The following is a 26,547-nucleotide window of genomic DNA, read 5'->3' on the forward strand; positions in this document are numbered from 1 at the left end:
TGACAGTCTTCAAAATCTTTTATTTTTAGAAGTACATTTTTAGAGTCTAACCCTTTTCTAGGAAGTAGCAAGGTGAAGGGAAGTCCTTAGTAGTCAAATGAAAAACTGTCTATTTTACTGACATTAAAAATTGAGGGTGGGCCACAGTGGCTCAAACAAGCAGAGTTCTTGCCTGCCATGCTGGAGACCTAGGTTCGATTCCAAGGGCCTGCCCATGCGAAAAGAAAAGAATGTAATGATTAAAAATAATGATACATTAACATAATATAATTTAGAATCATGTGGCTTCCAGAGATTAGCATTTAGTCAGGCCTGGTAACAAACAGAAGATAATGGCTGAGACATAAAATCCTTATAAAAGACATCTAAATGATACACTTAAGATGACTAATATTAAGGATTTAAACACAATACATTTTTCCTCAGAGGAAAGAATTTTAATTTCTAAAGAGCATTTACTTCTGACATCTCAATTCCTGATTTCAGTGGCTGCAGACTATGAACCTCTGTGCCACACCTAGGACAAGTAAAGTACATGTCAAGTAAGAAATTACTCTTAACACAGTAATAACAGAAGATATGTTCACATCCTATGGTGTGAGGCATGGTGGGCCACTCTCCACAGAGAGAACACTCTTTGCCTCTTGTGGCTAATGTATTGTCACTACTAGAAGTACCAGTAAGAGGGATACACCACAAAGATAACTTAGCTTTCAATTTTTGGATATTGATAAGTGGTAAGAGAAAAATCAGAAACTCAGCAAAACCATGCCAGAGAAGTTCCCTATTCATATACTCAAAGCCAACTTCACGTATATTTTGAGGCTTGCAAAATACAGAATGAATGCCTAGGAGACGTTCTGTCAAAGTTGCAAACTTTCCCCTTTGAAGAAAAATCAAGAAATTAATCAACCCACCTAATTTCAAAAGTCCAACCACAAAATTCATACACTGCTTGACTTTCCAGAATGAAGCTAAATGACGGTTTCGAAGCAAATCATAGCATCGTTCTTCCAACCACTTCCCACCAATTGTACAAACGGCATACCATAACTTTTGATTTTTACTTGGTGGCTGGTATCTCAGGTTAGGGGACAAATCATTTTTGTACTGAATATTCAAAACTGACTGCCCCACAGTGGCGTTTTTGGAGTAGATGGTGAATCTCCACAAGAAAAGCCACAAGAATGCTTTCACCTCTGGTTCAAAGCGGGCTAACAGCCCTGGCTTAAATCCATGAAAGCACTGAGTAAACTGGGACCAAACTAGCTGTTCCAGGGCCTTGTTTAGTTCAAGCGCATCCAGTTGACTTATCCTCAGCACTCTGTTTGTACTCTTCATATTCTCTTCTCTGGAAGCCATGTCTTCTCCGAAAGTCTCTAGGAAAAAATGCAATTAGGAAACATCGACAAACAGCTGGAATTTTGTACTATGCCTCCTCAACTTACACTTTGAAAATGACAAATCATATAGCACACATAAGAATTTGGACTTTTCAGTAGCGTCAACAATCAGCATAGCAAACAATCACTTCTTACTTGGAACTTCTGTTTCTTTTTATTTTTTTCTCCCTCCTCAAAGGAATCTCAAGAATTTAGAAAGCTGTGTTCTATTTCTACAAACTTACTTCTCTGTAATATTCTGTGGTCAGATATTCTAGCAGAGAGATGATAAAATCCTGACGCTAACAGCAATGAGACTGAATAATAACATGACTAATGGTGAAGTATATGAACTTGGACAACGAACTGTAAGGAACATTGCAATGGATGATAAACGAAGACAGTTTAATTTCCAGCACAGCTACTAACTTCAAAGGTATATTTTTCAACAAGTCATTTAATCTTTCTCAAATATGTTTTATGTTTGTAAAGGAAATTAGAAGAAAAAATAACTGAACAATGTATGTTTATTATTCTATCATACTATTGCAGAAAATAATTACTAAATTTCAGCATGAAACAAAATGAATGCAGAAATGTTATTATCAAAGTGCTAAAAAGGTGCAATTATATGACTCCAAGAAAAGCAAACTATAATATAAAAATATATACTAAGATAATTTCACAAATATACTAAGGATGAAAGAAGGTGCTGAAGGGAAACAAATCTTTTCAACTGAAATATAAAAAGCTAATTAATGATGAGTTAAGGATTATTAACTTATTAAAAAAACAGTTATTAAAGGATGATTAGATGTAAGCTGATGCAATTGAAAAATTTAGTTGCTGCTATTGTCAAGAAGTGTACAGACCAGTTTAGATATTTCGAATTTTATTAACGAACTGGTAAATTCAAACTGACAAAAACCATGTTTAAATTTAGTTTCTAAGATGGGTGTTCAACACACAGAGTCTAATCATGATCTCTAGGTCCCAAACAGTAATGGAAAGAACACAGAATGACAGGAGTCAAGAGATCCTACTGAAGTTCACTTGCTCTTAATTGACTGCATGATCTCGGACAAGTCATTTAGCTTAACACTGCCTTGGTTTCTTCACTTATAAAACAAAAGGCTGGAGATAAAATGAACTTTAAGTCCTTTCTAGTTCTATTTTATGATTTTTTGCTAGAAACATATTATATGTAATTTGGTATAAGTTAAAAGATAAAAGGATTGAAAGGTGGATCCTAAAGACAAAGTAGTACTTCTCAAAATAGGGATTACCTCTGAAAACCAAAGATGTTTTCAAGAGGGAAATATTTTAATTACCTAAGGATCCTAGATATTTTAGTGGCAGAAGACTATATGCTTAACAAGTTTAAGTACCAGAACCAAAAATGACTACTGAATATTGTGTTTTCCCCTAAAACCGAACACATGACATGAATACTTTTCACTCATAAACGCCAATGGATTTCTGGGGAGCTCTCACCTTCTCCCCTTTCCTGCAGCTCCCTTAAGACGTGAAAGCCTGTCGTTAAGGCAATGGGGATTTTCACCGCAGGTTCCTCTGTGAAATCCTCCTCTCATACTTGCCAGGAGCTGTAGGAAGGAATGAAGGGGGTTAGAAGGAGAGTTTCCCCTCAAGTTCCTCTGTGAAATACTTGCCTCAGACTTTCCAGGAGCTACAGGAAAAAGAGGAGGTTAGAAGGAGAGTTTCCCCTTTCCTTACCCTATAAATCTAATCAATCCCCAAAGTCTGTAAATTATTTGTCCAAAATATTTTTCTAATCCATTCATTACTCTCCAACCCTCCACCCCCATGCTCACCTCCTGCCAAGCCTTTTCCAGAGCTCTGGCTCCATCCATCCCTCCTCTGCATTACATTTGACTGACTTGCCTTTTGCCTCCTCCGGTGCATTCACCACCCTGCAATCTTTCTAAATCACAAACTTCCCCAATGATATGATCCCAGTTTACTTTCCCTTCCAGATGCTTTAATATTCTACTCATAAAGGGCCAAATTCTCTTGCTCACTAGTGTACATTTTCTATTAAGGTCTTCCCTGGAATAGTATTTTCCCATTCTTTAACTGAAAAACTCCTACAAAGTTTTAAGTACTGGCTTAGGCATCATTTTCTCCTGACTCTCCAAATTCGGGTTAGAAGCCCCTTATTGTTGTTCCCTTAGCACCCTGTTCTTTTCCTTTCTCGGCCTATACTCACCATACATAAACTGCTTTTTAGATGTCTATTTCCTCCATGAGAGGATAAGCTTTGTTATTGCAAAGAACATTAGTATTTAGTCACAGATGAATTTTAGCAAACAGCACATTGCCTGGTACAAAGAAGGCATTCTGGAACATTAGTAGACTGAACTGATAGATGAATATTGATTAATTACTTCAATTTGTTTGCTGTACATCTACTTATCAGTTAATGTATTCTAGCTAGCAATACAATGTCTCAACTTTCCTGGAGTTTATAATCTAGTAGTGTGAAAGGGGAGGAAGGGTGTGTTATATAGAATAATAAACAGCAATCACAATAAAGTGTAGTAATTTATGATAGGGGAAATTTAGGGTACTATGCTTACAACTAGAGCTCAGTAGGTCCGAGAAGACTTCCTGGAGTCTAAGCAGTTACCTGAAAGATTAGCAATGTCAGCCTGGTAAAGGAGGATAAAATATTACAAGCAGAGGGAAGAGCAAGTGCCATGGACTAAAGGTGCAAGGATGAAAGAAAAGGCTGGAAAGGAAAGCAGGAGACATCCTAAAGGTCCTTAAGGTCAATTTCAGGAGGCTGGACTTTATCATGAGAATGAGAGGGAGAAGGGAACTAATATGATCAGATTTTCATTTTAGAGAGCTTGCTCTGCATCCAAAAGGAATGCCTTAGAGGCTGAAAGACCGAAGGCATACATATCAGTTAAGATGTTGCTAAAATGATCTATTAAGGATCTAATGATAGTCTAAATTAGAAAAGAATCAGCAGGATGGAAAGAAAAACTACAAAATGGGTAAGACTATCATGACCTGGTGAGAAATAAACTAAGAATAACTGACTTAAGTAACTGAGTGCATGATGGCACAGTCTCTGTAATAAAATGCATGATTTTTGCATTTTCTTTCGACAGGTTTGAAAGGAAAGAAAATAAATACATGCAGTTTTAGATAGCTGAGACTTCTATGGATAACTAAGTGGAAAAGTTCAGTAATCAGTTATGTGAATGTGGGAGAGAAGATCTGGGCAGAGATTTTACTTATAGGTCAGGTCCCTCAAGTAGGACTAATCTATTTTAAATCTACCTGATCTACTTTAATACTAATATCAGGAAGGCTTTCATCTAAACAAGATAGACAAATGTTGTCCATTTACATCATAATCAACTTTCTTTGAAACAATAAAATCTTGTTTTCATAGTTTTCCCACTCCAGCTACTATGCATTTCATTGACTAGGTTCACTGATGTTATAAATATCTTTGGGCTTTCAATCCTTCTTTGTTGTGATCTTTGGTATCACAGTCCTGCTGTCTTACTGTTTCTTTGGTCCAATGGTTTTCAAATTTGAAAGTTCACCAGAATCACTTGGAAGATTTGTTAGAACAGATTACTGGTCCTCACACAAGTTTCTGATTCAGTGGTTCTGGAATGGGACCCAAGAATTTGCATTTCTAACAAGTTCCCCAGTGATACTGAAACTACTGAGTTAGACCATTTCAAAGCAAAAGTCATAATATTTTTGACGTATCTATTACCCCTTCCACTCAATGTTGGATGCCAGTCCTCTTGCTCATTTCTGGTTAGTTCTCGTCCCTATATCTATAGAGGTTGTTACAAATCTCTCAATGCTCAGGTTTACCATTCTTCTAGTAAGTAATCCTTGTGATTAGAGACCACCATTCATTCACTGATACTTATGAACACCAAATACATCCTAACTCTGTCAGGTGCTTGAGATGCAGAGAAGAAGACAAGTTCTGATTCTTACTTATTGACACCAACCAGGCCTACCAAGGCAAGTAAGTAAGTGCGCAAGTAGGGCAAAAATCATACATATATATATATATATATATATATATATATATATATATATATATATACATACACACACACATAAAATAAATATGTAGTTATAATAAATTACAGAATAAAATCCCCAATGATTTTTGCTTTTTTCACCTTTTTCCTGCAGTTGGAATTTTTTCTCTAACTTGCAACATTTATGTAATTAAAGAAAAAAACCTTTATTTAAAACCTCTAAGCTAATGAAAACTTACATTATTTGCCAACTCTTACAAAGTCACCTATTTCTTGTGTGATTATTACCCTTAAGATAAAGAACAAACTTCTCAAATCTAAACTAGTTCAATTCTGTCTCCATTTCTGCAACCACATAACCCACTATTTCCCTTTAATTCTAGACCATCTTTCAGTTCTGCCTCTGTGTGTTTTCTTCTATACCTAAAACATCTATCTTCTCAACCTGAGTTCAACATTCTCTATGAAATCTTCATAACTATCCCCAGTTTCCATCGACTATTACCATTTCTTAGCTCTGAAAGTAACTGTGCCACTCACTTCAAGCCCTCAACATTTGTTAAGTGATTTCATAGTCGTAACTTGAGGGTAAGCTATTTAAAGGAAAGCATTCTTTCTTACACTTATTTCTCACCTACAAGGTAACCTTGATACCTAGCTCAGTTTTCCTCAAGCAAAATTCTACAATAATTCAGACTGTGTGGGAGCATGGGCTATGCAATTCTACAGCTGCAACAGTGTTTCTCTTGAACAACTCTCTCTTCCTCAGATGTCATGTTCAGTGGTCAGTAAGATAAAACTCTCTTACTGTCAAATTACACTTGAAAAGCTTTTAAGAGGGACTGACCATATTACATATCTATATAAATTCAACACTACCATTCTCCCTCCCCCAGTATTGGACTAAATTAATATTTTTTTTCAGTTGAGCACCAGGTAAAGTATTTGGCTTGTATGAGAGGGCCAGTTGTGCCAGTTTATATATCTTGAAACACTAGACTCATGATCACTTTCAGCACAGGAGGCTGACAGAATCTTACTAATCTTGTAGCTCTAGAATTTATCACAAAGATAGGTTCATAGCAGCTCCTCAATAAATGCTGAACTTTTGTGCAATGGACGAAATAGTTTGGTAGCAATAAATGTGCCAACTGAATACCGTATGAGATCATCTAGATGAACTGAATGAGGGCAGATGCCTCTTCTTGAGGTTTCTTACCAATACTTAGTGAGAAACTGTCAGAGTAGTGATTTCTTAGAGGAATCATATACTAAATCCTTGGCTTTTGGAGGAATCATACTTAGGAACATTTAGTAAAGATGAAATTTTTAATGGCTGCCAAAAAACGAGACTAACATAGTCTCTAACTAATCCAGTTTTTAACAATCCTTACTATCAAAAAATTCTGTCTCAGCCCCTCTGTTCTAGTTTAACATTTTTCTTTCCTCCTTTTCTCCCCAGGCCTGGCCTCAATGTAGATTAAGAACAGCTGGGCTTGCTCTCCTCTTATGTGAGACTCTTAAATAGACTAAAAGAATATTATTAAGCTGCTCTTCAGCCTTTGCTTCTCCAGACAAATAATTTCTTTCTTTCTTTTCTGTTTTAGGTTTTATTTTACAACATTCTAATCATCTTGTGGCTTCTTTTAGCTAAAAACATAAAACAGATACTGTCCATTATACACTATAGTTCATCAAAATGGAATACCTCTCCTATACTCCATATTCCTATTTAGACAACTATGATGGGGTGGAAAAAGCAGGTGGAAAAAGTGAATTTAGAAAACAGGCCTGGGTTCAAGTTCCAGCTCTGCCATTTGCTTGCTTAGTGATCTTAAAGTCTCAGATTCCTCTTCTGAAAGAGGAATTGCCCTCAGATTCCACTTCTCAAAGTTGGAAATAACAGAGTTGTTGAGATTACACAGATAACATTATGGATGTGGGTCTGGAAACCGTACAGTGGTGTTATTATATTGTTACTGCTTTGATTAAAGAATGGGCATAAGGAGAAAAAGCCTCCAAGTTGATTTTGGCAAATTTCATTTCGAAAGACTGGTACTTTCATTATTAGTCACACAAATGCTTCAATCAACCTGTATTAAAATGGTTTTTCTCCCCCAGGAAATACTGACTAATATCATTAAAATAAATTTGTGGTGATTGAATAGTGAATGTGATGTCACTAATATGTGTGCATGTGTAGGGCCAGGCAGGAGGGGGACAGTCACAGTTCTCTGAAACACATCACACTCGTAATTTCCATCTTGTGTGAAAGAAGGTGATGCAGTGGGGATTCTGAGAGAATGAGGATGGGTTCCAGCATGATCTACTCCCTTGGTTATTTAACCCCCATTGACATAGTTATGCCTGTTTTCTGGAAGTAAAGAAATCTCAGGAATTGTACATTCATAATATCTGACTCTAGAGTACTTAGTCACACAGGGCTTGGTGTAGGCAGTCCAACAACAATCACCCAACCCTGGGTTCATCACCAACACATTACATTCCGTTCCTCCACTTCACAATTCTTACCCTTCCCCAGTTCTATCCCTTTCTTTTCTGGTGGCCTCAGTTATCCTAGAGCACTGGCTTTAGAGGAAGACGGTGCTCAGAAGTAAGAAACGGGTAAAAAATCCAAATAACTAGAAGCTCAAGTAATCAGATCATGGGATCCTTTTCCTTCTACTGCTGTGCAATAATTTTTTGCCCGTAATATGTGTAAAGCACTGCAATATTCCATAAAAATATTTTAAATCACATAAAATTACTCTCAATATAATGTAAGCAGTTTATCTTTTAGTGAATTCTAATTCTCGGGCTATTCAATCATTTAACCAATATTTATTAAGTACCTACCAAATGCCAGGCATTCTCTTAGTTACCAGAGATTTAATCTAAATATTTAACTCAGTTAATTTCTTTTATTTAAGCATTTTTAAGGACAAAGTATAAATTACTGTTAACAGAACTGGCCATTGTTCTCTGAAGCACGGAAGAGATTCTAAAATGTGAAAATAATAAAGGCTCATAAAACTCCTCAGGCAAAAAAAGAGAAAAATGTTTCTCTTTTAGGGCAAGGGAACAGGTTGTACAAAAGTCTCCAAATATGCAAGCATATGGCCATGGCCTCTGTGGGAGAAATGGGGTTGTGTTCCACCTCAGCTGCTCCCTTAGTTATTTCATCCCATCTGTGTGGTTGTGCCTGTTATCTGGAAGCAAAGACACAAGCCATCTAATATGATCATAGCAGAGGTAGGCTTGGAGGAGGGACTAGTTTAAGAGCCAGCTGGGCCCCACTGGAAAAGACTCTGTATTAAGGAATTTGTATGGGTTTTGTAGGCATGTTATGAATAATCACTGAAGAGAACAGATAAAATAGGATCTAAATTTGAAAAGATTAATCTGATGACTGAATTCAGTAAGACTGAAGAAGAAAACTGTAATACAGTGAGAGCAATAATTTAACAATTCAACTAGGGTGTAAACTTTCTGAAAAAGTCAAAGAAATTTAACTTGCTTCTTTAAGAACTATGACTTTCAAAAAGGAGGCTGTGATGACCTTACATTTTCATCAAAAATCCCAATTTTTCTGGTAAATCAGCACTTTCCTGACTCTGTTTCACTGATTCCTAATACCCATACCAACTACTGGCCAGTCTATTTCTATCGTGCTTTCAAGAATTTAACTTATGCAAGATTTTACAATAACCATACTATTGGTTCTTGCAGATTAATATCCAATTTTACAAATATTAGCTCAAATTTTAATTTAAAAAGTTAACTTTTTTTTAAATTGGAATTATTTTGAACAAAATACAATCAGATAATCCAAGTTGATTTTTCCAGAATGCCAAAAAAACAGGCAATGCTTTTCTATTCTACCATGAAATCTCATTCTTTTAATACACAATCCTATTACCCTCTCCCTACTCACCTCCTTCCCAAGCTATACTAACTTTAGGACACTAAAAGCTTAGCCTAGGGGGAAATATTTATTGACCACACAAAGAGACTTAAAAAAAATAACCACTTAAAAATATAATCAGCACTAAACAATGTTAGTGTTTAATGAAGGATTCTACTATGTTAAGAATATGTGAAAAGAATGCTTAAGGCAAAATCAAGACCAGATAAAAGGTAAAGCATCTACTAAGGGTTAGTGTGATTAACTTGTCACATAAATATGTTTAAGACAAAATGATCTAGCACTAAAAACTATTAAAGGTCTCCTGCTGACATTTTATCACTAGACATGTCACACTGCTTTTTTTTCACAGAAAAAACAACTGAAAATCCATTTACCATGAATAGCAATATACAACCTCATTCCTTAAATAACCCATGCATTTCCTTTGTTGCTTTTCATTCCCCAAAATAAAAACTTTCCATCTACATCACATTCCAAAATCCAAACAAATTACTATATCTCACCAAGAAGAGAGGAATTTTTCACGATGTATTATAGAGCTTTTATTGAGTATAGTACAAATTACGAATTAATATATTTTATCTAAAAACGTGTTATCGACAGAAATCTATCAATAATAATGTGGATATTGTCAAGGACTGCCAATATTAATGTAATTATAACTAAGGGGATAGCATGGATTTTAGCTGTAATACCAAGTAACATCCCTACCTTGCGGCTATCAACATACACATTATTATTGACCTGTTCTGAGACTCTGAGAACTAGATGAATCACTGTTAGGCGCAGCTGTCAATGAAAACTGACTACAAAAATTCTTTATTTAAATTTATAGTCCTTTAAACTCTGTCAGCTGAAACATTTGATTGCCAAGTAATATCAAAGGAATCATACCCACCCTATCCATGCCAGGCTATTTCTTTCCAGCTCCACAATAATCAACTAATTTTTAGTATGATAATATTGTTTCTATGCTATCCTAAGTGCTCCATTAGGTGGTTGAGATCATAAATTCACGTTTTTCCCTTTATGTTTTTTTTTAATATTTAAACCAACTTTTCCATATCATGAAGTTCTAAGACCAGAGACTCTAAGCTTTGAACCTACAGTCTACTATTTTATTTCCCTTGTGTAGTCAGATTTACTGTCCACTGTAGTGAAATCAATACTAATAAATGGGACATGCATCAAAGAGAGATTTAACAGAATGCCGATTCCCAGAACACATTTCAAACATGGGCCAAAGAGAACAAGCTATGGCTGAGACCATTAGAACACTGTGATCTCTGGCACTACAGACAGACCTAGAAACCAACAATTTTAAGTTCAAATCCCACTTCTGCCACGGACTTGCTAAGTGACTTGTCATGACTCTCTTGCTTCTCTCTTTTGTCTTACATAATGTAAGTTTCAATCATTTATAAACATCTGATGTTATAAATCCAAATTGTGCTTATTTGAATATAGCCAAGATATACAGAGTTTTTAAAAAATTTATGAACATAATATAGATCTTTAAATTACTTTCAATAGGATTTTTCTTTTTGGGGGTAATGGTAGATACACGACAAAGTTTTTCTAAAATATATCTGAATGATAAATAGCTTAAGTTACTCAAAAAAAAAAAAAGAACAGTGATAATTACCTCTCTGTAGCAGATGGGAAAACAGTTTGTTTATTTGGAGAGAAGAGGGAACTCAACAAAAATACTAGAATTTTCAAGACTCTCATTCGTCTTTCACAGTTAATTGCTTTGCTTATTTTATTTATGTTATCGTTATTCAAATATCTAAAACAAACCTCCAATACTTTTTTTTTACCATAAAGCAAAATTTCTAATACCTTGGCCTAGCCTCACAAATACATTTTTAAGAGAATGGCATGGCACTCATAATCTGTTTTTTTCCTTTTCTTTTTTATTTTTTCAGAAAGTTGATACCTCTGAGTGGTTAAAAGAGAAATCATATTACAAAAATAAAGAGCAGATGTTCAAGTAAATACGAAGGGAAGGAGAGTTAAGTTGGTTCTAGTTAATTCTGTACTCTAGCCCAGGTTCAAAAATAGACTGTGACTCTGCACAAGTATTTTACCATATTACACTCTTTAGCAACCAAAAAAAAAGAAAGCAACTGTAAAATGTCTGCCTATCTAGAATCCTTAAAGAACAATTTTAGGAAGCTTTGGAAGAGGAAGGGAAAAAGGAATTTCATAATTCCAATTGTGAAAATGACAATAATGAACATAAGTTTCATTACTGACTCTTCATAATTCCAATTGTGAAAATGACAATAATGAACATAAGTTTCATTACTGACTCTTCAGAAAGTCTTCATAGAAGAATGTGGAAAGAGTGAAGATTTAGGGAAGACAATCCCAATAAACTTCTCAATTTATAACTGTAATTAACACATACTACTTACCAGGTATTGAACACTAAACAAGGTAGTACCATACCGAAGTGCCATATGTTAAAATTAAATATTAGCTCACTTAAGCTGAATAAGACTATAAGAGAGGTACTTTTATTATTTCTGCTTTGCAAACAAGGAGACTGAGGCATAGAAAGATTAGCTGGCTTGTGTAAGATCACTCATCTAGAAGTGGCAGAAAGCCAGACAAATTCTAGCTCCAGAGCTCGTGCTCTGATCAGCTGATGGGTCTAAAAGGTAAACATAAACAATCAAGGATGGCACCACAAAACAAGCAGATGGGCTATTTTACGAGGCTAATAACTAAAAAGTTAAGCATACAGGCATGAACTACAGCAAAAATTACAATCCAAAAACGAATGAACAAGAGGCACATGAAACCTGTGAAGCATACTAGATCTTCAAATTCTCTGTAAATTTAGAAAGGGCTTTAGAATTTAAACGCCTAAGGAGAGAATTCTAAATGACTTGACACTTTATGGCACTCGAAAGAATGCAGAAATATTCATAAAGGAAAAAAGATACTGGCAACAGAATAAGAGGATAAGATAGGATTATATGTTGTGTGCCAGGCACTATATACATATATATATTTTTTTCATTTAATTCTCATAAAGCAGTATTATCATGTCCATTTTTGAGAAGACAAAAATTAAGGCCTGAGAAGGTGAATAACCTATCTAAAGCCAACTTGGAAATTAGTAAATTTCTGGTAAATGCTAGAGAAATTGTGAAATACAAGAAAGGGAGTCAGTAGTATGGATATTTGGTAAGCAAGGATCACATTTAATCCCAGAGAGCTCAAAGCAAAATTTTTTCCCTTTAGATCATTACAAAGACCAGACTGCCAGTCAAGCTCTGAGGACTATGGATGGGGAAAGAAATTACAGGAATGTGGTAAAGTGGCCCAAGTTGTCTGGGATACATTTGATCTTCATTCCCTGTCCGGCCTCATGCAGTCAGTGGACCACTCAAAGGGGCTGCATGTCAAATCTGAACAAAGGGAATACATGGGTGAAAAAACGAGGCATAAGCATTCATTTAACTAATATGATCACAAACTTCATGCAAGGTAGAGGGATTGCCAACTCATCCATCTGCCACTGGAAAGGAGGTGGTTAGTGATGATCAAAACAGAATGACTCTAGAACTCTTCATTTTTATGTCTTAACAGTAAGAACAAAGAAAAGACAGCATCGATAAAATTTTACCTTACCTATTGTTAGGAAAGGGAAAAGGAATGCTCTGATAAACAGAAAATATATTAGTGTAAAAAGCAATACAGAAAATGGTATCTTGACTGCATAGATGGGAATGGGTTGGGAAGAAGAGGGTTAACAGCCCAAAATGGGAAGGACAGATGATATCAATATCCTCTCCTTACCTTCTCTTCCACATACAGATTCTGAATTAGAAACTAAGGTAAATAAGTCAAAATATCCCCTAAATGCTAGAACTGAAGACAGAAGAATCTATAAAAAGAAGATATCCTGATAGGCAAAGGCTGACGACTTTGCTAAGTAATCTTGCCAAATGCTCAATGTTGTTTTCTAGGTTAAATATTCTTTATTCTGCTTTAGTTTGGTCATTTTAGTGAGAAGATATTTGTATACTGTAAGTTCTATGGCTTTTCCTACATCCCTTTTCTCAAATTTCCCACTGGGAAAAAGGAGGACTCAAAAGGAAGGAACTAAATAGTATACAGTCTGACTTGAGGCCACCGATATCCACACAAAGCCCCTTAGAGAATATCGGTATTGTATATGCTCCCTTAGTTTGAATCCCAACAAAAAGCAAAGCATTTCTTGTTGGGAAATATCCAGTGGTTCCGGCAAAAATTTATAAAATTTGTAATCAAATTCTCAGATTTTTTACGAGAAATCAGTATTAACATCAATCTTTCTTTAACTCCCCAAAACTTGAAAATTAGGAAGTCTTCCTAATTCATTCTATGAGATAAACATCACCCCAATACCAAAGCCAGATAGAGATATCACAAAAAAGAAAACTACAGATCAAAATCTTCTATGAATATAGATGCAAAAATCCCCCAAAAATAAGAGCAAACTGAATCCAACAGCCCATTAAAAGGATTATATATCATGATCAAGAGGATTTATCTCAGAAATGCAAAAGTGGTTCAACTTTACTTAAAAAAAAATCAAATAGAAAAATCAATTAATGTAATACACCACATGACTAGAAAGAGAAAAAAAAAACACATGACCATTACAATCAATGCTGAAAAAAAATCTGACAAAATTTGACACCCTTTCTTGATTTGAAATGTTCAGAATACTAGGATAAGAAGGGAACTTCCTCAACCTGACCAAGGGCATATATGAAAAGTCTACAGCTAATAAATTAAACAATGAAAGATGGGAAGTTTTCCCCCTAAGATGAGAAACATGATAAGGGTGTATACTTTCACCAATGCTATCAATCTTGTACAGGAAGTGTTAGATAGAGCAATCATGCAAGAAAAAGAAATAAAAGACATCTAAGTTGGAAAATATAAGTAAAACTATCCCTATTCACAGATTACATGATCCCAAAGAGTCTACACAAAAGCCACTGGAGCTAGTAAATGAATTCAGCAAAGTGGCAGGTACAAGATCAACATAAAAAGCATTGGTCTCTCTACATGCCATCAATGAACAATTTAAAAAAGGAAATCAAGAAAACAACTCCATTCACAATAGCAACTAACGGAATAAAATTCCTAGGGATAAACTTAACTAAGGATGTAAATGATTTGCACATGGAAAACTACAAATCATTACTAAAAGAGAAATTACAGAAGACCTACATAAATGGAAAGACATTCAAGGCTTTAGGATGGGAAGCCTTCATATCATTAAGATGTCAATACTGACCAAACTAATTTACAGATTCCCCACAATCTCAATCAAAATTACAACAGCCTTCTTTGCAGATATGGAAAAGTCAATCATCAAATTCATATAGATGTGCAGCGGCCCCCAAATAACCAAAATCATCTTGAAAAAGAACAACGTTGGAGAACTCACATTTCCTGATTTCAAAATTTATTACAAAACCAAAGCAATGAGAACAGCACTATACTTGCTCAAGGACAGACATATACACCAATGGAAGAGAACTAAGAGTTCAAAAATAAATCCTCACATCCATGGCCAATTAGTTCTGACAGGGGTGCCATGTCTACTCATTAGGGAAAGAATAGACTCTTCAATAAATGGTTCTTGGAAAACTGGATGTTCACATGCAAAAGAATGGAAATGGCCACCTACCTTACACCATATACAAAAATAAACTCAAAATGGATCAATGATCTAAACATAGGAGCTAAAAACCATAAAACTCTTAGAAGAAAACAGGGAAATGTCTTTGGTACTGTGTATTAGACAATGGATTCTTAGACTTCAAACCAAAAACATGAGCAACAAAAGAGGAAAAAAAAGATAAACAAGACTTCGTGAAAATTAAAAACTTAAGTGCATTGAAGAGTGACATTATTAAGAAAGTAGGGAAGGACTTCAACAAACATTTCTCCAAATATATAATGGCCAGTTTCAAGTATATGAAAAAAATGCTTAATACCATTAGCCATTAAGTTAATACAAATCAAAATAAAAATGAGATACCATCCTCACATCAGGAGAATGGCTATTATTTAACAAACAGAAAACAAAAAGTCTTAATGAGGATGTGGAGAAATAGGAACCCTAGTTTTTCTTGAAAAAGTTAAACACAGAACTACCATATGACTTGGCAATCTGACTCAAGGTATATGCCCCCAAAAACCGAAAGCAGGGACTCAAAGAGATAATTCGTATACTAATGTTCATAACAGCATTATTTACAACAGCATTATTTACAAAAGGTGAAAGCAACCCAAATGTCCATCAAAAGATGGATAAACAAAATGTTGTATATATGTGCAATGGAATATTATTCAGCCATAAACAGAAAATACTGACAAATGCTACATCAATGAACCCTGAAGACATCATGTTGGGTGAAATAAGTCAGACACAAAAGGGCATACTGTATGACTGCACTTATATAGAAATTCATATGCTTGCCCTTACACAGAAATTCACAGAGAAAACAGAACACCAATTGGGGGAGGAAATGGATGTTAACCCAAAATGGGTACAGAGTTTCTGTTTGGGGTGCTGGAAAAGTTGTGGTAATAGGTGATAGTGATGGTAGCACAGCATTGTGAATGTGTTAATCTGGTGAAGTGTATGGTTGGGATGGAAAATTTTATGTTGTTACCTGCAACATATGCGACAATTTTTAAAAAGAGAGGCTAAAGAGACAATGACAACAAATGCAATACAGCATCATGGATTGGATCTAATGATGGAGAAAATGTTCAAATGGATATTATCGGAACAACTGAAAAAAATGGAATAAGTATATCAATGTTACACTTCATGAACTTGATTAACTCTACTTAATAAGGCTACATAATTGAATATATTCTTAGGAAATATACATGGACATTTCAAGTGTTCGAGGAACATGATGTATGCAAAGCATTCTCAAATGTTTAGAAAACAGACAGATAAATAGATTGGTATAACAGAGTCACGAAACTGTTAAAAGTTGGTAGATTTGGGTATCTGGGTAGGGGATATATTGGGGATCACAGTATTGGTTTTGTATTATGATTGCAACTGTTTATAAGTTTGAAATTATTTAAAAACATTTAAATATAAAAAAAACCCTCAAGTAACTTTACTTCTCAACTGCTTTTTAAGTAAACAGCCTTTCAAAAACTGGAAATTTTAATATACTCAATCTTTTTACCAAATATAACACTTTACATAAACCTTCAGGTATTAATTTAAAATTCGGATCCTGCAGGATTCTTTCAAAAGCAGTTCATAAGAGGTAAATACTTTTACCGCCAAGTGCGGGGAAAATATTCAGAACTCATTTTTAGGAAACCATTTAACCCGATGCAAAAGGGCTCAATGTCTTTCTCTTTTTTTTAAAGTCGCGATCCTAAAAATATTGTCAGCTATGTTCGCTTCATTGCTTTTTCCAAAACTAGGAGACTTTAATTTGGGTTTTCCTGGAAGACAGGAAGCCAATATACAGGGAAACTCCAGCAAAGGGAGATCATTACAAGGTTCAAGTTTGCGGCCCTGAGCTGGCCGTGAAACTCCACGACTTCTAGTTGTAAGCAATATACCTCAGGTTTGCACTCTGGCTCTCTCCAGCAGACACTAACCTTAAATGTCTGTGAAACATTCACGCTGCACGTAACTTTTTCTGAAACAGTCTCTTGAGAGGTGGCCGTTTCCTACTGGAACCTGGGCTACCCAGGCTTCCGGAACCCGCAGGCTTCCGGAGCGACGCAGGACCCGGAAGTGGCTTGAAAAAGGGGAAATTAAACCAACTAGATCTAAGCTTCAGCGCGCTGCGGGAGGGCGGGGAGGGCCTAGAAACGGCGAACGCTGACGAGATGGGCCGAAGAGCCGAGGAGCCGAAGAGTACACCCCGCACACGGTGATTGGTCGGCCGGCCGGGAAGTAAACCGTATCTGATTGGCAGGAGAGTCACGAACCGGTCAGCCCCGGGTCACGGGCCACGCGTGAGGGGGTTGCTGTGTTAAGCGAAGCCGGGGCTTTCACAGGGCTGGGCTTTCCCGGCCTGTGATCTCTGTGGTGGGCTGCCCGACGTGCGCCGCCGAGTGGCAGCGGGGCTCCCCGTTCGCAGTGGGAGGACAACCGGCTGCGGGAAGTCCCGGTGGGAGGAATCCCTCGATCCGGTGGCTTCTTCGGTGCTGGGCAGTTGTGCGGCGCGTGGAGACTTGCCCTTCACCGGGGCCAGAGTACCGAGGGTGGGTGGCCTGCGGACTCTGCAGCCTCTGGAAGGCGGGTAGCTGCCTCTGGCCGGTTGTCTGCCCTACAGAACCGCTGTCCGGGAGGTGCTGCCGTGCGGGCTGGATGCGCTGTCACGGTCTAGCGGTGCGAACCTGGCCGTAGGGTTCCTGCCCCACTGACGCGTCGGATCCGGGGAGCATTTAGAATGACGGGCAGCCAGGTCGTCCGCTCTTGGGAAATTGGGTCAGAATTCCTGGAAGTGGGACCCAAGGGGAGATAGCTTTTAGAGCTCGTGGGGTTAATCTAATGTGCAACCGGCATTGAGAATCGCCACTGCCTTTGTATTCTATAGTATGGATGGCACAGCTTGTCTGGTGAGTTTGCTCTAGGGTTTGAATGAAGTCAAGGATTTAGAGCTCTTGCTCATAGCAGATTTTAAGAACGTTTTAGTTCTTACCTCACCTCTTACCCCCTACACCCACCCCAATAAGGAGCACTCAGTCCTACAACAAATAGCTCTATTGTTAAACATTGGAGAGCTTAGTCTGTAGAAGCACTGATCTGGGAAAGCTGCCTTTTTTTTTGCGTGGGGCGAGGTTAAGGCTTATATTTTTATTTACGAAGTATCCTGTGGTACAGAATCGCTACTCAGAATATGATGCATTACGGAAAAGATAGAGTTTCTTAATGATCCCTTACACTATCAAATTCATTTTTACGTTAATATGTAGAATTTATCATCATGTATACGTGGAATATTGTTGCGATCCTCACGTTAAGGAATATAGGAAAAAGGGGGCTGAGAAGGAAGAGGAGGAGTAGGATGTTTTCCTGAATTTATGAAACAAAATCCTTCCCATCATGTGAACCAACAAGTTATCATACTCTTAGTAAGAGTGAAATAGAACAGGAGCTGCAAGTTGATAAGGTTTGTAGGTCATTTAGGGACAACATTTTCTAGAGCTGAAGCTGGTACAGTTGCCATTGGAAATGTGTAGTCCAAATTGAGGTCTACTGTAAGTGTATAGTACACTTCAGATACCTAAGAGCATGACAAAAAAGAATGTAAAATGTATCATTAGTTTTATATTGGTTATATGTTGAAATGATATTTTTGAAAATTTAAAATTACATAGGTGGCTGGCATTTTTATTGCCTGGTGGTGTTTTAAAGGGTGAGAACATTTTTGAAGAAGAGCAAATCATTCACTTAGTAATTGTGAAGGAAGGCAGCCATGTTGCACTTCTCAGGTAGGCCTACAGATGTGCTGTGCTTGGCTTCATTTTTATAAGGGAACTAAAGGACCAAAAAAGACTGACCTGGAGGACGTTTTCAGAGGGCATGTGCCATTTCATGGAGCCCTATGTTGTCATACTGGTTATGTCACAAGAACATCACAATGTCTACTGATGATAATAAAGACACAAGCTATCAAGAAACTTTAATTATTTTTAAGGAGTCTAAGAATATAAAAACATGTAGAACAGAAGAAGGTTTCTGTTGAAAATGTTAAAAATAAGTTCTGGCTTTGGCATTGAAACTCTAGGAACTGTAGAGGATACCTTTTAGTTTTCCAGTGAGAGCTCACAGTCTAAAATTTTGTGGAAGCTTTACTTCCAATATTTTGTAATTGCTCTAAAAGTATATTTATTTTCTATTTATTTAACAAAAGCCTGCTGGGGTCCAAAGGTATTGCTAGGTAGTATTGATATAAAGGTGAATAAGACAGACATGAGCCTTGCTTTCTACAGAGCTAATAAGTATCAATTCAGAGACAAATAAGTAGATAGTAATCAAAGTTTAGTGTATTTTGCCTTTGAGTAAGTGCTTTATCTTTGTAAATTCAACACCTTAATTGTGTTAAACCTATTAATTGAATTTATTCCTGTCATGTTAAGGAAGTGTCTTATTAGGACTTAACTGGATATGAAAAAAAATTAGTAAAAAATCAAAGTATTCGTAATGCATCCATTAATTCTAAGAACCTAAAGAAGAAAAAAATTGAAATTTGTATACTTCTTTACCTTAACTATAAAGAAAAGATGTAAACAAATTTATGATAGCATCTTATTTATGATACTCTTAGCCTTTCAGTCACTTTTAGGTTCTATAATAGAAATACAGAGGTGACATTGATTTATGCCTCTAACATAGTTTAAAATTGCTGACTTTAAGAAATTTACATTTATTTAGCAAATTACATGGTTCTTAAATCAATATATTTTAGTCCTTAAGAAAAAGTTAAACATAGAGGTTACATTAGTTTCCTAATGCTACTGTAACAAGTTACCACAAAGTTAACAGCTTAAAACAATGCAGATCATTATCTTATAGTTCTATAAACAGAAGTCCAACTTGGGACTCACTGGGCTAAAACCAGGCTACTCACAGGGGTGTGTTGCTCTCTGGAGGCTCTAGAGGAGAATCGGTTTCTTTGTTCATTTAGGTTCCTGGCAGAATTCAGTCTCTTGCCCTTATAGTCCCTGTTTGCTTGCTAGTTGTCAGCTGAGAACTGTTCCCAGCTTCTGGACACTGCCTGCATTCCTTGGCTTGTGGTCCCCTTCCTCCATCTTCAAAGCCAGCAATAGCGGGCCAAGTCCCTCTCACGCTTCTTCTCTCTCCTGCCTGTTATTTTGTCTCCTATTTCCTACTGCATGAAAACTGGTAAATGTCCTCTGATTTTCTAAGAATTGATTTGATTAGATTGGGCTCACCAGGATAATCCAGGATAATCTTTCCCCATGTCAAGAACCATAACTTAATCATATCAGCAAAGTCCCTTTTGCCAGGTAAGGTAACATATTCTGGGGATTCAGGTGTGGACATGTTTGGGGGGTTATTATTCTCCCCCAAATTGCAACCAGCCATGAGATATCCAGGATATTGTACCAATAGTCTCAATACTTTCTATAATGTTGATAATGACCAGTAAATTTTATTGGTTGCTTAATGTTTCAGACACTATTCCAAACCTATTTTCTGCATTCACTGTTTTAATCCTCAAAACCACCCAAGAGAGGCAAAGTAACTTGGCTGATTTCTCACTGCTAGGAAATGAGTGGAATAATCAAAGCCTATGCCTGCTCCAAATCCCAACATTGTAAAAATAATTCCTGAATGTCTGTGTTTGCTAAACATGCTTAATGGTAGGTGACTCTGAGTTCAGGATCTGGCATCACATTGTGTGAATTTAGATCCTACCATTACCAGTGACTAGATAACTCAAATAAGCTACTTATCTTCTCTGAATCTCAGTTAACTATAAACTGAATTAATAAAAATACTTGAGAATTAAATGAGGAACTGTATTCAAAATACTTAAAATTGCCTCCACATAGTAAGCTATTGCTGCTGTAGTTATTGATGACAATTTAACTCTTTGAAAACAGTAATTTATTGTAAAAAGAAATACTCAGCCTGATCTCAAGAACCCAGCTGAAAACACAGCCAGATTCCTGACCCATAAAGACTGAGATAGTGTGCTTGTTTGAAAGGATTTATGTACCCTAGAAAACCACGCTTCAATCTTAATCCAATCTTGTTGGAGCAGCCATTTCTTTTAAACCTTATTCAGCACTGTATGTTGGAAATTTAATTAAATTATCTCCATGAAGATGTGGCATGCCCAATTGTGGGTATTAACTTTTGAAGAAAAGGAAATATGACTCCACCCATTCCAAGTGCGTCTTGATTAGTTTACTGGAATCTTTTACAAGAGAAAGCATTTTGGAGAGAGCCCTTTTTTGAATGACAAGAGCCAGAGCCCATGCAACCAGAGACCTTTAGAGATGAAGAAGGTATATGCCCCCAGGAGAGCATCATGAAACAAGAAGCCTAGAGAGAAAGCCAGCAGACATGGACATGTTCTCAACGTGCCTTTCCAGTTGACAGAGTAGCTCTGAACTTCATCGGCCTTTCTTGAGTGAAGGTAACCTCTTGTAGGTGCCTTAGTTTGTACATTTTTATAGATGTGCTTTAATTGGGACATTTTCTTAGCCCTAGTACTGTAAATTTGCAACTTAATAAATTCCCTCTTTTAAAACTGTTCTATTTCTGGTATAGCACATTCTAGCAGCTAGCAAACTAGAACAGATAGTAAATGGTTTCTGAAGCTACTAAGTTTTGTGGTAATTTGTTACACAGCAGTAGATAACTATACTAATGTCATTATTATTTAATTACTGCAAAGAAACAAAGACTTGGAAAGATGAGGCTATTTCCTGAGTCACACAGTTAATAGTGGAAGCCCTTTCCGCTACAAATCATGATAATTATAAAATTAGAGCGTTGGTAGTAGTTGACATTTAGAGAGCACTTACTAGGTGTTCAGCACCTTTCAAAGCAATTTTTATATAAATGGATCATTTTAAATTATTACAACAAATCTATTATGTAGGTATATTTATAGTCCAGTTTGTTACTTATTGCCCAATTTATAGATGATGATGTTAGATGTAAGAAAGTTTAAAGGACCTGCCCAAGATCCACAATTAGTAAATATATTGGTAATATTTGAACTGGGGTTGTCTGATTCCAAAGTCTTCATTTTTAACCAAATTTTTTCTCTAAAGATCCATGCTACAAGGCAAAAGAGGGTGTGCAGCAGAAAGAAAGGAAAAGAACAAGGATGATGTGCAGCAGAAAGAAAGGGAAAGGACTACAGGAGTTCACAGGTAGATGAAATTAATCCTGATCAAGGCTCTTAGGAAATGCTTTCTGAAGGCATTTGACTTGGCTTTTGAAGGCTAGGTAGAATTTAGGTTTGTGGCTATTAGAGGAAAGAGGATAACAACCGATCAAAAACAAGTGCAAAAGCATGAGAAACAGATGGAAAAACACCACCTCACTGGTGTCTAGAACTGCGAGCAGGTTAAGGAGTAGTGGGAGATTATGGAGCAAGTTGCTACAGTGGTGTGAGTGGGAAAACAAGATGAGGGCTCTCAACAGAAACTTTCCGCAAATGATCGCTTTATTACTTGCACAGAATAAAGAGTCCAGAAAGAGTAAATAATCTTCTTGTCACTTACATAGCACAAAGAGTCCAAACAGAACAGGGGAAGAGGTCCTATCACAGCCAGTCTCCTGGGATGGATGAAAACTGCTCAGGGTTGGGTAGATATATGACAGCTCTGCATGTGCCACTTTCCACTGGAGAAGAGAGACAAATCTCTGAGTGTGGGTACATTCACCATGGGGGAAAGAAGCCCTGCCATTGAGAATTACTATTCTGGTAAGTATCTGGGGCTGCTTGTTCCCAGTTTCTGGGTTTAAGGTCTGGCTAGGCCTTCTTATTAGACTTAACATCTCCCCCCTCCCCCCTCCCCATTTGTACAGTGGCACACGATAGAAAAAGAGGTGGGGGTAGCCGAAGACTGGAGGATGGCCCCTTAAAGTGTGTTTGTGACTTCCCCAGAGGAGGAGGTAGGGGTAGGTGAGGTGTGGGTGAGGTCTATGAATTCCCTAACAGATGCGAAATTACAATGGTAAATTGGGGCCTAGTTGTTGTTATGCAAAATATTATGATTGTATTTTTTAATAGAAAAATTGATTCTTGAGTTTTTTGACTAGCAGTTTAATTAAAATACATCTTAGTTTAAACTATACAGTATGCCATTATGGAGATAATATTCTGTTGAATTTGAAACACAGAATCTGATTGTATGGTTTGTATGAAAATATAAAATTTTGTTCCAATGACGTACAAAGGACAAGCATAAATGTACACTGAATATTTTGTGTGGGTAGGTTTCTTAACACATTCAAAGATGTATTTAGTTTATATTTAGTTTCAGTGAAGCTGTATGAATTATTACATATCAGAATTTGTAGGAGTTTTTGTTTCCTTGTAAGAACAATATTAGCCATTACTTTCAAAACATTTTAAGTATTTCACTGAGTAGACCATATAGAAATAAAGAAAAATACCATTATGACCATTATGTTTGTGGGTTTTAAAAACAATACCATGGAAGCAAGACATATGAAGCAAGGCTAACATATTCTCTCTTTTTCTTAAAATGTCTTTCAAATTCACTACATGAAAATTTAATTTTCTAAGATGTCTGTACTGTTCAAATTTGTTTATGGTGTGAGCTTTCAATTTAGCCAATTTATCATTACTTGGAGAGGAACTTTTTCTCTTAAGCCAGATTGAGTTTCCTTTCCCGGGAATAGATGAATCCAGGAAAAATGTTTCCACAGCTTATACTTAGCCAAAAGCAGTGGCCACGGAGGAGTGGAGAGACCTTTGAATAATGACAAAAGGAAAATATGTAATCCCTTTTCCTGTAGCTTCACTGTATCCTTGACATATCTCAAAAGTCTCTGTAGATTCTAGCAGTTTACATTTTGATTCTTAAATTTAGAGGTTGGACTTCTTTACGTAATGGTTTATTAGGCAAGCAATTGGAAATACGAAATACATGCAGAGGTCTGACTTTGATTTAAGAGTGACACTTGTGTGACAATTGAATGATTTGGAGGTTTTCTTAAACTATTATGGGCCTCAGTTTCTTCAACTCTCATCTATTTGACATGTCCTCCAAGGTTCCTTTTTGTTTTAATGGATTAGAAATAGTAAGGGCCAATCTTGTATGGCTACAGTTTCAACCCAATTCTACATTTAAACGGATGGATCTCTAGGCTGTCTGCATATGTTATTTGAAGCCATCTTTTCTGTCTGCAGGATTTCTACAATAGCATAATTATAACCATAAGAGAGGCTGAGTCCCAAATTCGTAGCCTAGCCTCAATTTGGCATTTCTTCTTGTTATTTTTGATCTCGTAATTTAGGAGAGGATACTCCCTTCATCTCTCAGGCAGACAGATTCTGTACCAGCCCTAAAGGGATAAATTTGAAGTCATTCCTCATAAAATCTCTCCCTTCTCTGCACCTATTGAAGTATTTTTACTGTATATTTTGTTGCCCTAACAGAGGAAGTCAGTGAGAAAAAGAGAAGATATATATGGCTATAATTTAACCTGACACCATTAACCTTAGCAGCCTCAACACTCAATGCCTAGCTTCATCCCCAGCCACTACCCCGACCCTGGAGGGTTGCTGTGACTCTTGGAGGCAGGACATTTCTTCAAAAGGAAGCCTCTGAAACTGTGATAAGAACACCTGAACAAGAGTTAGTCACTCATTACTTCAGAGGTTCAATACTGGTCTGTGGTTAATATCCTTATATCCCTCAAAGATGTGGGATATAAGATATATAGGTGCATGGGAATTTCATATGATTTCTGAACAGTCTGGAAAGCATCCAGAAACCCTGATGGCTCTTAAGTTCTGAATTAATGTCTGTATTCTTGTGACTCATCTCAGAAGGAACTAATAATTGAACATAGTTCCTGAGTAGCTCTGGAACAGAGAAATTCCCTGAGAGTTTGATAAAGTATTGTTCTGGAGTTAAAAGATTGGTTTTGGAGTTAGCAAACCTGATCGCTGATGCTCACCATGCTCATCAAAGTGTGTGCTCTTGGACAAATGACAGAACTTCTGAGTGCCTCCCTATCTCAAATGTAAATGAAGAAGATGCACTAAACCAATTTTCAGAGCTTTACCAGTTCCGAATTTATATGATTTTGAGAGCAGGTTGGGAAATGTCTATAAACCCAGACAACTGAATGTCACAAGGTAGTGCTGTGTAGCTAGCTAGGTTTTACATTCAGAGTAGTAGAGGGGTAGGTTTAATCCACTTTAATTCCAAAAACTTCTAAGGAGAAAAGTTGTTCAGAACATAAAACTAGGCTTGCCATTGTAATAGCATCTCTAACTATTTTGCTTTATAAAATTCAACCTGATTTAATCAGATTTAATAATTTAATAATTTCACAGTGTTCTTTGAAACCATTAGTACAGAAAAGCAGTATAAGATCTAGGGTTTCTATGTTTACTTCTTTCAAATCCTATTGTTTTAGAATTATCCTACTTCACTAATCCAATGGCAATCAATGAAATGAGATTTTTACTGCATATATAACACTGTAGTAACTTTAAGGGATAAAGCACTTTTGTGTGATAGGAGAAGAAAAGCTGCAAACAAATTAAATTATGATCAGGAGTGAAAGAATCAAAATGCACAGGATATTTTCCAAGAGAATGAAATTAATCTAAAAGGGAGAATATATGCCTTAGTTTTATAATTTAATTTTTAGAGTACATATTGTTAACCTACAGATTATTTCATTTAGTAGCAGGTTGAGATTTTGCTTTTCCCAGCCTGCAAAGCCTTTTTTAAAGATAAACTTTGTAGTAGTAGTTTTGATAATTAAGGCTGGGCACTTATTTCCTTCTTACGTTTACATACTTCCTAGGGGATTTAGAACATGGAAGAGTTTCATAGCTATTTAGAGAAATGAGAGCTTAGGGCTTTATAATTACAAACATTACTTCCCCGGTCTATCTAAATTCAGGCTCTATTCTCTGTAGTATTGAAGCTTCCAAGTTGTGTTACATCAATATAATGTATGATGTGTGTCGGAACATCCAAACATTGGTGCGTCTCTAGGAGACATTAAAGGCAAGTTCATTTTGGCTAGCTTTGTTACAAGTTGCTTTTTTCCCATGTAGTTCCATGTGGAATTATCAAATAAATATATAATTTGTAAAGTAAGATTTTAAAGTTTCTCCTCATTGCCAGGTAATTGTAACTCAAATACAAGTATAGTCTGGCTATCTAATGGCTGATTACCTGAAGCAGTGTCTGGGTATGGTTAGCTTAAGATACCAGAAAATGCTCATTTTAGGTGAATCATGATACATCCCTGCTCACCTATCAAAAATCTTTTATCACATTCATGTATGTTTAAGTAGAGTTTGGTGAAGGTAAATATTTCTTGCTACGTGTAGCCATACATAATTTTTAAAAATAATGCTAATTTATAATGAAGTATTATAGGTGGCTCAGGTCTCTGATTAACAGGCTATTTTCCTCTATT

General features: G+C 36.4%; 1 protein-coding gene and 1 long non-coding RNA gene across 2 annotated transcripts in view; one reads left to right on the forward strand and one right to left on the reverse strand.

Annotated features, from left to right (window-relative positions):
- PEX2 (peroxisomal biogenesis factor 2) lies at positions 1 to 18,952 on the reverse strand. Its single transcript, XM_077167043.1, has 4 exons — positions 18,924 to 18,952; positions 17,010 to 17,857; positions 2,877 to 2,986; positions 1 to 1,379 (listed from the first exon to the last, which is right to left on the reverse strand). The coding sequence occupies exon 4, from the start codon at positions 1,360 to 1,362 to the stop codon at positions 445 to 447; it is 918 nt and encodes a 305-aa protein (XP_077023158.1). The 5' UTR covers positions 1,363 to 1,379; positions 2,877 to 2,986; positions 17,010 to 17,857; positions 18,924 to 18,952; the 3' UTR covers positions 1 to 444.
- Positions 17,370 to 26,547, forward strand: part of LOC143688758 (uncharacterized) — a 16,777-nt gene continuing 7,599 nt past the window's right edge. Inside the window, exons 1-2 of the long non-coding RNA XR_013178268.1 lie at positions 17,370 to 17,978; positions 22,176 to 22,277. This is a non-coding gene — a long non-coding RNA (uncharacterized LOC143688758). The remainder of the gene's footprint in view (positions 17,979 to 22,175; positions 22,278 to 26,547) is intronic.

The sequence above is a fragment of the Tamandua tetradactyla genome, chromosome 6 (genome assembly GCF_023851605.1).
Source record: "Tamandua tetradactyla isolate mTamTet1 chromosome 6, mTamTet1.pri, whole genome shotgun sequence".
NCBI lineage: Eukaryota > Metazoa > Chordata > Mammalia > Pilosa > Myrmecophagidae > Tamandua > Tamandua tetradactyla.